This window comes from Dermochelys coriacea, chromosome 3 (assembly GCF_009764565.3).
Source record: "Dermochelys coriacea isolate rDerCor1 chromosome 3, rDerCor1.pri.v4, whole genome shotgun sequence".
NCBI lineage: Eukaryota > Metazoa > Chordata > Testudines > Dermochelyidae > Dermochelys > Dermochelys coriacea.
This window is the reverse complement of record NC_050070.1, coordinates 48,351,647-48,364,023: the sequence shown is the minus strand read 5'-3', so window position 1 is coordinate 48,364,023 and position 12,377 is coordinate 48,351,647. Positions and strand designations below refer to the sequence as shown.

The window sequence follows — 12,377 nt, the reverse complement described above, 5'->3', positions numbered from 1 at the left end:
AACTGGTGTTTTCTAATTTATGTACAGAGCATCCACATGCTAGAAATGTTTAAACAGGTGGTGTTCTCTGGAGCAGGGAATATATCTTGCTCTGTGAATGCAATGGACATTACTGCACAACATAAGTTATTTTTAACATAAATAATAAAAAAGTCATATGATGAACATGAATCCAGAAGTGTGGCTCAATTACACATCACTCACCTTTAGAGACAGGTATTTAAACAGGTAAATCAGGGATTGTTCAGACTTCTAAAGCGAGAGCACCCTCTCTCAACGTCATTAAACTTTTTAGCTTTTGAAAATAGTTAACTAGTTAAATATAGGGAATTAGTTATTTCAGCAGACAATTACAGTATAATTTTTTGAAAACAGTTTTGAAAACACCCCCCAGCATTTTCTAGGTTTCGAAATGCAGGAGATGAAGCTGCATAGCTATCTGAAGGACAAAGGCCTTCAGTCTTTAGTCATGTAAGCATTTACATGAGTTTAGGAGCCAACACATCCCTTGTTTCCCTCAACTCCTCACCCTTCAATGAAAATTTGCTTTGGCAGCTGCTAACCCTGGCTGATGAAAAACAAGATAATTAAAAAATACGAACAGCCCAGACTTAAGAAGGTAGAACTCTATTACTCACATCAATAAACACTTTAAATAGGTACATTTGAGCAGCACAACAAAGAAGCTATTGTATGAAAAACACTCAGGTTACTTTGGATGTGTAAGATTCCTTGTGGATTCAATTCTTTGAACAAGTTTATAACAAGGTTATAGAATTACAACACACATTGAGGCTATTATTCTTAGATGTCTGTTACTCCCCTATAATTATGCAAATTGTATAATACACAATCAAAGGAACAGAATGAAAATATTTTTGTATTAGTGTCTTAATAACCCAGCCCGGTTACTAAAAGATTTTTTTCATGTTTGAAAGAGAAATTATAAGTCACGAGAATGTTTTCTAGAAAACTGTAGGTGTTTGATTTGATTAAAGTGGATGTACTGAAGTTAGTTAGCAAGACTTTCTGTTGCTAAGCATTGTTGGAAATCCCTACTATTAGTGCCAAAAAGTTAATTATAAAGACAAACTAAAAAGAAAGCTGGCACCACATTTGTACTCTCCTTTTTAGCCACCCTCCCCATTGATGCACCTCTCCTCAAAATTTCTTACCCACTGTTCCAAGAGGAAGCAATCATAGAATATCAGGCTTGGAAGGGACCTCAGGAGGTCATCTACACCAACCTCCTGCTCAAAGCAGGAGCTATCCCCAACTAAATCATCCCAGCCAGGGCTTTTTCAAGCCTGATCTTAAAAACTTCAAAGGAAGGAGATTCCACCACCTCCCTGGGTAACGCATTCCAGTGCTTCACCACCCTCCGAGTGAAAAAGTTTTTCCTAATATCCAACCTAAACCTCCCCCGCTGCAACTTGAGACCATTATTGCTTGTTCTGTCATCTGCTATCACTGAGAACAGTCTAGATCAATCCTTTTTGGAACTCCCTTTCAGGTCATTGAAAGCAGCTATCAAATCCCCCCTTATTCTTCTCTTCTGCAGACTAAATAATCCCATTTCCCTCAGCCTCTCCTCATAAGACATGTGCTCCAGCCCCCTAATCATTTTTGTTGCCCTTCGCTGGACGCTTTCCAATTTTTGCACATCCTTCTTGTAGTGTGGGGCTCAAAACTGGACACAGTACTCCAGATGTGGCCTCACCAATGCCGAATAGAGGGGAATGATCACGTCCCTTGATCCTCTGGCAATGCTCCTACTTATACAGCCCAAAATGCCATTAGCCTTCTTGGCAACAAGGGCACCCTGTTGACTCATATCCAGCTTCTTGTCCACTGTAACCCCTAGGTCCTTTTCTGTAGAACTGCTAGCTAGCTGCTCAGTCCCTAGACTGTATCAGTGCATGGGATACTTCCTTCCTAAGTGCAGGACTCTGCACTTGTCCTTATTGAACGTCATCAGATTTCTTTTGGCCCAATCCTCCAATTTGTCTAGGGCCCTCTGTATCCTATCCCTACCCTCCAGTGTATCTACCACTCCTCCCAATGTCACTGGGTATTGAAATATGGGGCCTCAGAGAAAGGAGGTGTGGGACAAATGTATTCGTGAGTCCTCAACTTTTTCTTCTCAAAACATCACACACACAAAAACCTCATTACTTCAGCAGTACTCCAGTTGAGCCACTAGATGTCTCTGTAGAGCGACAGACACAGCTGATTACTAAGTATCCTCCTGCACCAGCTAGACATTGTTACAGTAGGAGGGTTTTCTTGTTGGTGTTTATTGCTACCTTGATTTAACTGGGAGGAAAAATGTGAATGAAAATTGAGTTATTTAAGGAGAGTTTATTAGATGGTCAAAGAGCCAAAATTCCACAACCAAGAGAACAACTTTGGCTAAAAGCCCATCCTAGTTCAGTAGCAAAGTGAAGGCAGCAATTAGAAATAAAGGAATATTTAATAACAAATGGAAAAAGAGAGAAGATAACTTCTCATTTATATCAACTGTTTTGAACTGCAAAAAAATTGAGAAGTGAAGCTCAAGACCGCAGGGCAAATATCTCTGGATGGCAGGGCTAAAGCCAATAAGCTGTTTTTAAAAGTACATTGTTATGAACAAAAGAAATCATAGCAATGGTATAGAACCATTATTAGAGGAAGACAGTAAAATTGTTAATATCGATGAGAAGATGCAGAAATGTTCGATAAATATTTCTGTTCTGTAGTTGAAAAGAAGTACGATGATGTACCTGTATTACATGAGGGTGAAGTACTTTCCAGTCCATTAGACAACATCTATTAGAAGTAAACATTTTAAAATAAGCAGGTACAGATAGCTTGTACCCAAGAATCCTAGAAGAGATGGCTGAGGAGATCTCTGACTTACTGATGTTAATTTTTAATAAATCTTGGAATACCAGGGGAATTCCAGACTGCTGAAATGTTCAAATGTGTAGATGTTCAAAAAGGGCAAGTGGAATGACCCTTCTAAGTAGATGGGCTAACCTCATATCAATCCTGTGCAAAATAATGAAAAAGCCAATACTGGATTTGCTTAATAAAGAATTAATGGATAGGAATGTAATTAATGCCAGACAACGTTATATTATGGAAAAAAAATTCAGTCTTGCCAAACAAACCCGATTTCATTCTTTGATGAGATTACAATTTTGGTCGATCAAGGCTATAGTATAGATGTAATAAATTTAGACTTTGTAAGGTATTTGATTTAGTACCACACAACATTCTGATTACGTTAACAATATACAATAGAAACAGAGCACACATTAAATCGATTAGGAATTGGATAACTGATAGAGCTCAAAAAGAAGTCAGTGGGGAATCATCACTGAATGTTTCTATTGGATTTGCACAGGGATCTGGGTTAGACCCAATGCTATGCCACATTTTCATCAATGATCTGGAAGTAAATATAAAATCAGTGCTGATAAAATTTTATCATGACAAAGTTCAGTAGAGTTGTAAATAATGAGAAGGGCAGGGCATTCATATACAATAATCTGGATTGCTTGGTAATGTAGGCCCATTCAAAAAAACACCCCAGATCTATTCTCAAACTGAAGTTGCACAAGCATGTCCGATCTGTCTCCTCCCTGCAAAACAATCCCCCCCCAGCCTACCTCCTTTGTCTCCTCATCCAATCTCAGTCTTCTACCTCACCCCTGTCTGGCTCCTTTTCCCAGTTTCTTTGACCAGTGAGTCCGTTATCTACCTCTTGTGAGCTCTTTGTCTGATCTCTGCATTTCCTTCTCCACAGCCAACTGGCTACAGAACCCCACTGCCCACGGACTCCCAGTCCCAGTTTCTATGCTCAATGAGTCCCAGCCTCCCCTCACCAACCAGCACCAGGTTCCCCGTCCAACTTCCCAGTTTCTCTCTTCCCCTCTAATCCGTGTCTCACAAGCCTCCTTGTCCCAATCTTCTACTCCTTCACAGTGATCCAACTTTTGCCCCCTCTGCATTCAAATTGGATAGATTTCTGTTCCATGGATGCCAACAGGAGGTCACAGAGCAAAGGAGAGAAAGGCTCTCTCATTTCCAGTGCTCCAGTCTCCCCTGGCCCAGAGGAGCTAGGAGCAGCAATAACAATTAAAGTCCTTCTGAGCCTTCACAGCCCTGGACTAGAGAAAGCATTCTTAATCACTCCATGGGAATGCTGCATATTTATTCTGTTTAGCACTAGCGCTGTGAGAGGACCAAGTGAATCCATGGAAACCGTAGGTGATAAAAGTCTACTGACCATGTGCCAACTGAGATTTTTTCAAAGGCTCATAACTTGGCCAAATTTGGGTGGATTTTCACATGGACAGTTAAAGAGACACATTCTTAACCACAATGGCCACTCCCTGGCCAAATTTCAAGTCTCTGCTCAAAAGCATTTCAAAGAAAAGGTCTCAAGACCTTTTTTTTTTTTTTTTTTTTTTTTTTTTTTAAAAACACAGGAAAAATATTTTCCCCTAGTTTCATTCTTGCAAACAGCTGAATTGTTTCGGCTGAAATTTTCCAGAAGTATTCTGCCTGCAGCCTACACCCAGAACGTAATGTAAGCCCAAACGGTTAAAGTTTGGCAAAATAATATGATACTGAAAATAGGGTCTTATAATGGGACGCATTGGGCAATCTTAATAATAGGCAGTGTTACCAGTCCGTCTGTTATCTATATCCCAGATCATTTCCCTCCAGATGTATTAGTGTGTGTGTTTTTCCAAATTGAATTTCATTTTATTTTCTGTCCATAATTCCAGTCTCTAGGATATGTTGAACTATTTCTTACCTCACTGTTCATGCCTCCCAGTTAAGAATCATATTAGTAAAAAGTGCAATTTTAGCTGTAGATCAATTCATTAAATAAGAACGCTAATTAAAGAAACACTATGGGTAACTGTATAGCTGTTACTATCAGCAGTGATATCTTTCTTTATTGGTTGGATTCTAATTGTTTATGTACTACCTTTTGTAGTATCTGAAATGCTGTTTAGTAAGGCACACATCATATCTCCATCGATGTCATGAGGGTTTAGGATGTGAGCCGTCCGCTGAGTCTTCTTAAACTGGTCCTCCAGTTCTAGAAAGCTTTTGTCTCCAGAGAGAATGGTGAAAGGAATTTGTTTGGGCAGGTGCTCATCCAGACGGCCAGCCTATGTAGGGGTGAGGGAGGCATTAAACTAAATATTCAGTTACCAGGTAGCCTTTTGAAACAGAAAACTCCTCTGTAGAAGAAATTTCCCTTTAAGCATTATATCTATAAACCATTTCCCTTTTTCTCTGGTCAGATCCACAATCTGTTCTTCTCATCTGAAGTTTTATTACAGCCATTTTCATCATGACTGTATTATAATGTACTTTCCTGCACACAAATATACCATCCCCATGCATCTTATCACCAACAAAAAAAGCAAACCACAAAAATAGATAGAGCAATGACTTACATGCATGCAGAGTGCGAAGTCTGCTGCTTCCCGTCTCGTACCACAGCGTGGATGAAGGAAGAAACATCCAATCTTATTAAGGTAATTAAAAATTTTGCACTGTTCTGGAGGCTTCCAATTGCTGTGTCCTCCTAAGCAACAAAAGATAAAAGATGCATAACACCACATCATCATAAGCAACAGCAATCAAACAATTCAAGGAGAGGAAAATGACAAAACAAATGAATAGGTCTGAAAAATGGAACATATTTTTTGACTTAACATTATATAAAACTAAATACTATTCTCTATTCTAAAAGAGATTGATGTAGGGGGTAAACTGTGTGTGTATGGTGCCTCTAATATTAGTTTTTGTAAGAGTTATCTTCTCAGGATCAGAAGTGAAGAAAGTCTGAATATTGTTTCCATGAGCATAAATAGGTACATCTTGCATCAAAGGCTGCCTCCCATCACAAAAAGCATTTAAACACAACTTATCTGAGGGTCATAATCAGAGGTTTCCACAAGAAAATATTAATCTATTTGATACATTATTTATATAGGGGACCTCACTACAGTTACTATATAATGTGTACAGTCTGTTTCAACATATGCCTAATATAATTGGGGTATCTATCGGATATTAGTTTGTGTGTCACAGAAATCCACACATTCTGGAGTTCTCATAACCACCAGCTTGAGTACAAGAAAAGTTTTAATATTTTAAATAAGTTACAAGTACGCAATGCTGTGAGTCAAGAAATCCATTATTGGTAAGTGTGAATTGTGGAAATGACCAAGAGGGATCCCACAAACCACTTTTCTTTATCTTCCTTTCACAGCTGTCAGCTGCACATTTAAGCCATACACGGAAGTCAAACTTCCAGTATGAGAGGGTTAGCTCAGTGGTTCTCAAAGCTGGTCCGCCGCTTGTTCAGGGAAAGCGCCGGCAGGCTAGACCGGCTTGTTTACCTGCCGCGTCCGCAGGTTCGGACGATCACAGCTCCCACTGCCTGCGGTTCACCGCTCCAGGCCAGTGGGGGCTGCGGGAAGTGGGGCAGGCCAAGGGACGTGCTGGCCGCCCTTCCCGCAGTCTCCATTGGCCTGGAGCGGTGAACCACAGCCAGTGGGAGCCGTGATCGGCCGAACCTGCAGACGCGGCAGATAAACAAACCGGTCCGGCGCACCAGGGGTTTTCCCTGAACAAGCAGCGGACCAGCTTTGAGAACCACTGGGTTAGCTAACATTTATGTTTTCTCTTAAGGAAGTTCTCTAGCTAACAAGCAGCAATGCTCTTTATTAAGTGGGTTTGTGTGCTAGTATTTTAGAACCCATCATCTTAGTTTTCTATAGGTGGCTGCCTTGGAAAAACTATATTGATGCAGTAGAAGGTCCACTTTGGATTACAACGAGGATCCTGTTCTTTGCCCAGTCTGGTTCTATGATGTTGTTAGTGAATTTCTATGGGTTTCTGTTAAGCCCTCCGTGCAATTTTCTTAGATAACTTTTACCTTGAAAGCCCCAGACAAATGTCCCTTGGTTCAGGTTGGCTGGCAGATGAATGAAAAACCTTCCCCAGTTGTCTAAGTCCACCAGCACGATGTGAGTCATGGTGCGCAGATAGTCAAAATCTGGCAGTTCACGGTCTTCAAATGGATAAAAATATATATTTTAAATTTACCTCCATTTTTATCCAACCTGTACATTTCCCAACTCAATTGTGCTTTCAAAAGAAATCCACATAATTTGCTATTCTGTAAGAAATTCTAAGCAATAACTCTTAAAAACTATAAAATATAGTATGATCACCAAATGTAATTATTTTCATAGCAATTTTTTAACCACTTGAGGTAACTTTTAGTAATCTGTAAATTTACTAGGCAAAGAACCACACTCAGGATTATATATTTGATGCATGTAATAACCATTTGTTCGAGATGGAACTGTGTTCACAAAGCATAAAAGATGCCCTTTTTATTCTCTATCAAACTTCCTACAAGACATTCAAGCTGTTGATCATCCATTTAGTTTTAGAATTTACAACACATTAAAACAAAGTTAATTTTTAACAACTGGCCAACCCCATGACCAGTAAAGACATGGCATACAAACAGGGAGTGTTGGTCATATTATAACAAAATATCTAACATGCATTTACAGAATGCATATTTTAGTGGGCAAAGAAGAACCCATGCAGTTAATAATGTAAGCTGTGTCAAGTTATTACACACACAAAACTATGTTAAAGGATCATTATTAAGATTGGAAAGTCAAGCACAGTGTGTGATCATGTAATAAAGGACCTTATCATAATGAACACACACAAGTGGGCCCAATGAAGGTTACAATAGTCTTAATTCTAGCATTTCCTAACGTTTCAGTGCTTAACTTTGCAACCTTAATACTGTCCCTTTAACACAGGAAATACCCACAGAAATTAAAAACTAATTAAAAACCTGCAAAACCAAATTCCATCATGTGGCTTCATCTTGACACCCACATGGGCCATCCGGTTTGAACCTTAAAATCCACTGCACAGACTTCTGCCACATGAGTTAACAGAGTAACTGCCAGCTATAGTAGGTTTTCATTCTCTATGTGGATCAGCTACTAGAGGGAGAGGACACAGACTTTGCTAACAGGTTTCTCTGATATTTGCTGACAAGATGAGGAAAGGAGAAACTCTGGAATCTTGGGTTCCACTCCAGGCGGCACAGACTCTTATACCTCTTTCCCTTAAGCTTGACCCTTTCTGCCCAGTCCCCTCCACATTGTTCCTATCCCTTCCCACTTCTGATTCCTTGTCTCAGACCCATTCTCCTCACATAGCCAATCCTAGTCTCTACTCCTCAGGCTTCTCATCCCAGGCCCAGTCTCCTACCCATCCCATCCTAGTTTCACCATCTGGACTCTGCATCCCAGTCTCCTTGCCAAGCCACACCCAGGCCCCACCAATCCAGATCTTTTTGTTCCCCACCCTCTCTCCTTGCCCAGCCAGTCCCAGGTCACCTATCCTGGCTCCTCATTTGATCTCTCTCTTCCCTGACCCGCCGCCAGTCCCTAGTCACCGCTATAGTCCCCACTGGCTTCCAGTCCCAGTTTCCCCCCATAAACTCTTCATCCAGTTTCAGCGTCCCCCACTCCTACTGTGTACTTTTTCTAATCTCTTAACCCAGCTAGTCCCAGCTCCCTCTCCACGTTATGGCTCCTGCTTGTGTCTCACCCCACTGGTTCCTAGTTCCAGCCTTCTTGCCCAGCCAGTCCCAAATTTCCCCTTGTTCTTCATCCAATCACAATCTCCTATCCCTCTATTTCCCTCCCTAGCTCCCAATATCAGTCTTCTCTTCCCCAGAGGCTTCTTGTCTCATTTACTACTTTTCATCTTCAGATCCAGCTCTTGTCCCCTCTGCATTTGATTCAGGTGACTTCCCCCTCCACACTCCATGGGCCCAGCAGGGGAGTCTCCTGCTCTTAGTTCAAGGGCCAGGACATGGACTCATCATGGACTGAAGCAGCCAGGAAATGCTGCTATTGAAGGGAAAATCCTGCTCATCCTTCTTTAGTCTGTGCTGGAGCATGCTCAGTGCAAACAATCTCTGGGGATTTTAGCTGTGACCCAGGATTAAGTGTCGATTGAGCATGTGCAATGGCTTATAAATTGGCTAAATTAAGATAGATTTTCATGGGGACAGCAAAAGGCACATTCCTGACACAAAGGACACCCCTTGCTACATTTCAAGTCTCTGCTCAAAAGCATGGGGGCATTTTAAAGAAAAGGTTGCCAGAATTGTTTAATATGGCCATATTTCATTGCTTCATTCTCAGAAATAGTTACAGAATAATTTGTCAGGAAACTTCAGCCTGAGGCACACAACCTGTATAGAAAATTTCAGTGAAAGTGATTATAGTCTGGCAAAAGTTATAAATAAATGAAACCAGTCTTATAATAGAAAGCATCAGGCAACCTTAATAATAGGCTGGGATACTCTGCATCACTCTGTGTGTGTGTGTGCGTGTGCGTGTGAGCGAGAGAGAGAGAGAATGAGAACACACACATACACAGAGTGTATATATAAGAAAATAGAAAACTCTCTCTTACATATGTACACACACACTTTGTATTCTCATAGGAGACCTTTCTTTACCCACCTTGGTCTTCCAAGGACTTCTATTCCTTGTGAGGACTTCACATTGCAACCATTTGCCTTGGCCAAAGGGAGGGGTTTGGATAGAAATCTGTTTGGATCCCTTTACTGTTGGTCCTTTCATTATGACAGAGAATTTTTAAGTGATACCAAGTGCTCCCACATCTCTTTTTATCTGATAAGCGATTCTGGGCTCAAGTCTCTCAAAGGGCATCTCCCACTGGGACACCAGCTGTTTGCTCGTTTTTAAACACTACTAAATAGTAGGCAGAGTAGAGCAGTGGCGCAGGTTACGAATGGCTGCTTACGTACACCAGGTTGGGTAGAAGGAATGCTTTTCCTGAATGGCATCCATTTTGGAGTCAAAAGCTACCCCATCTCGCTATGTGGTTCTCACAGCTTCCTTGTGATTTTCCCTAACTTTGACTTAACCTACTACTAAACTGTCTTCTCTCTTCATAGAAAGGGTGATTGAGAGGAGAAAAAGAGGATGAAGAGCAGCATCTGAAGATTGCTGTCCAATTTCCAGCTAATTCCTGTGGTCAGTACAGAATTCCATGTTAAGCATGGTCCACAGAGTCTTGGTAAATTATTTGTATTGTACAAACGAGAAACAGATTTTATAAAGCACTTAGTAATACAAAGTTCAACTTTAGTTCTCAGGATTTGGCACCAGAAACTTACTAAAATTACAACTTCGTACATATAACTGAGTTTACATTATTTCATATGTACAGACTGGATATAGGTGCATGGTATATTTACATGTTCTGTTGAACAATTTCTATGAGAGCATATTACAACTGTATTTTTTTCCTACTGTACATTAAAAAACAAACTAAAGACATAATTTCTACATACCTTCTTCACCATGCTCTTCAGAATATGCTTTATTCTCACTTCTTTCTTTCCTTCTATCTGCTTCTCTCTTTAGAGAAGGAGATTCTGACTTTTTTTGAACCTTAGTTACATTTGCTGCAAACTTTAGTTTATCAGGCTTCTTGTCCACACAAGCACCAGTGGCTGTAAAGTTGAAGACTTTGCTTTCTGATTCTGATCCGAAATGTGTTATATTAGGCTTTTGCAAGAAGCAGTGTTTATCATGATAGTGTTGATGGGCACTCACAATATCGTGGAAATTTTTGTTGCATGCACCACATCTCACAACATACATCTCTTCATGGCTTTTCCTTTGGGTGTGACTTTTGCTGAGATGGTCATTCAAGTCTGTGAAATTTTGCGCCGTTGCTGAACAGAAGCAGCAGCGAAACCACAGATTGCCTTTTTCCAGTAGGGCTTTCTGACAATTCCGGTGATCTTCCTTTCTATTTACTCTGGAGATATACTCTTCCCGGCAGCCGCAGGTTAGAAAGTCTCCTTTTTCTAATAGTGTAATGTCGTTTTTATTTTTTATTGACTCTTCAGACACAAACATGTAATCTGTGCTATGGAAACCCTTATAGTGGACTAGAAATTCTTCCTCAACTTCGAAAAAGAGATCACCACAAAGGCCACAAAAATATTTAACCTGTATCTCTTGGCTGTGCTGCTCTTGGCAGTGTCGGTATAGTGTTTCTGCTTTGTGAAAATGCTTTTTGCACAAGCCACAGCAATACCTGTGAAACTGATGGCTTCCTAAAGACATACAATGTTGTTTAACGCTGTCTTCAGACTCAAACATTTCCTCACAAATGCAGCATTGCCATTTTCCTAAAATAGGACTTCTTTCAAGGGACTGATCCACAGGGCTAGGAAGATGCTCTTCCCATTTAATGGAGATATTGCACAGTGTGTCAGAAGAGGATGCCATAGGTTCATTCTCTAGAGCTTCCTGTTCATAATAGTAAGAATGTCCACCATGAAATTCAGTGACATGCGCCATAATGTTCTCTTCTCTCAGTAGGTCTGTATTGCATGCCCGGCACCAGAAAATGAAGTTAGTTAAGTGTGCCCCTCCGTGGAACCGACTCATATGCAGACGGATGATGCTTGAGTTTTCAGCAAGCTTCCCACATACAGCACACTTGTGACAGATTCTATTTGCTGACAAAACATGCTTTTCAACTGACTCTTCAGTAGAAAACTTCAGAAGGCATTCACAGAACCAGGCTTTTGTTTTGCCTGTGTTGTCTTGATGTAGGCTTACTCCAGCCTCTTGATTTTTTTCTTCTAAATCCTTTTTCCGTTTTGAAATGGCAGACTCATTTTCACAGACAGGCTCACTCAAAGTCAATGGTCTCTTAAGGAGTGAAGACCTTGACTGATTTATAATCTGCTTCAGCTGACATGGGTTTTTATTTCTTTCATTAATATGGCAAAACATCAAGATGGACTCTTCCATTGTGGTAATAATTTTAACTTTGTGTTGAGTTGCATGGCTATGCTGGTTGATCTGGCTTTCATCTACAAAGAGTCTGTCACAGTTTTGACAGTGACCTCTTGCTTTAAATATTTCTGCAACCTGGGAGATGCTCTTTTCCGACAGTGATACAGGACCAGCATTACGACAACGAGTTCTAAATTGGATATAAAAATGACACGTTCACAGGTTTAAATATTCCAAACTTTACAGATGTAGCTACAAAGGGATCCTTTAAAATACTCCATAGACATCTCCCACCACTAACTACATAAATTACTAAGGAAATACTAGAGACACAAGGTGGGTGAGATAATATCTTTTATTGGACCAACCTATGTTGGCGAGAGAGAGAAGCTTTCAAGCCACACAGAGCTCTTCTTCAGGTCTGCGAACGGCACTCCCAGTTTCACAGCAAAAGGTAAGGTG

General features: G+C 40.5%; 1 protein-coding gene across 1 annotated transcript in view; it reads right to left on the bottom strand.

The window, feature by feature from the left end:
- The window catches only part of ZNF451 (zinc finger protein 451), an 81,836-nt gene that overhangs the window by 20,940 nt on the left and 48,519 nt on the right, over positions 1-12,377 (bottom strand). Inside the window, exons 11-14 of the mRNA XM_043510406.1 lie at positions 10,451-12,105; positions 6,956-7,090; positions 5,466-5,596; positions 4,988-5,174 (exon numbers count right to left, since the gene is read on the bottom strand). Coding sequence (XP_043366341.1) covers positions 4,988-5,174; positions 5,466-5,596; positions 6,956-7,090; positions 10,451-12,105 — 2,108 coding nt within the window. The remainder of the gene's footprint in view (positions 1-4,987; positions 5,175-5,465; positions 5,597-6,955; positions 7,091-10,450; positions 12,106-12,377) is intronic.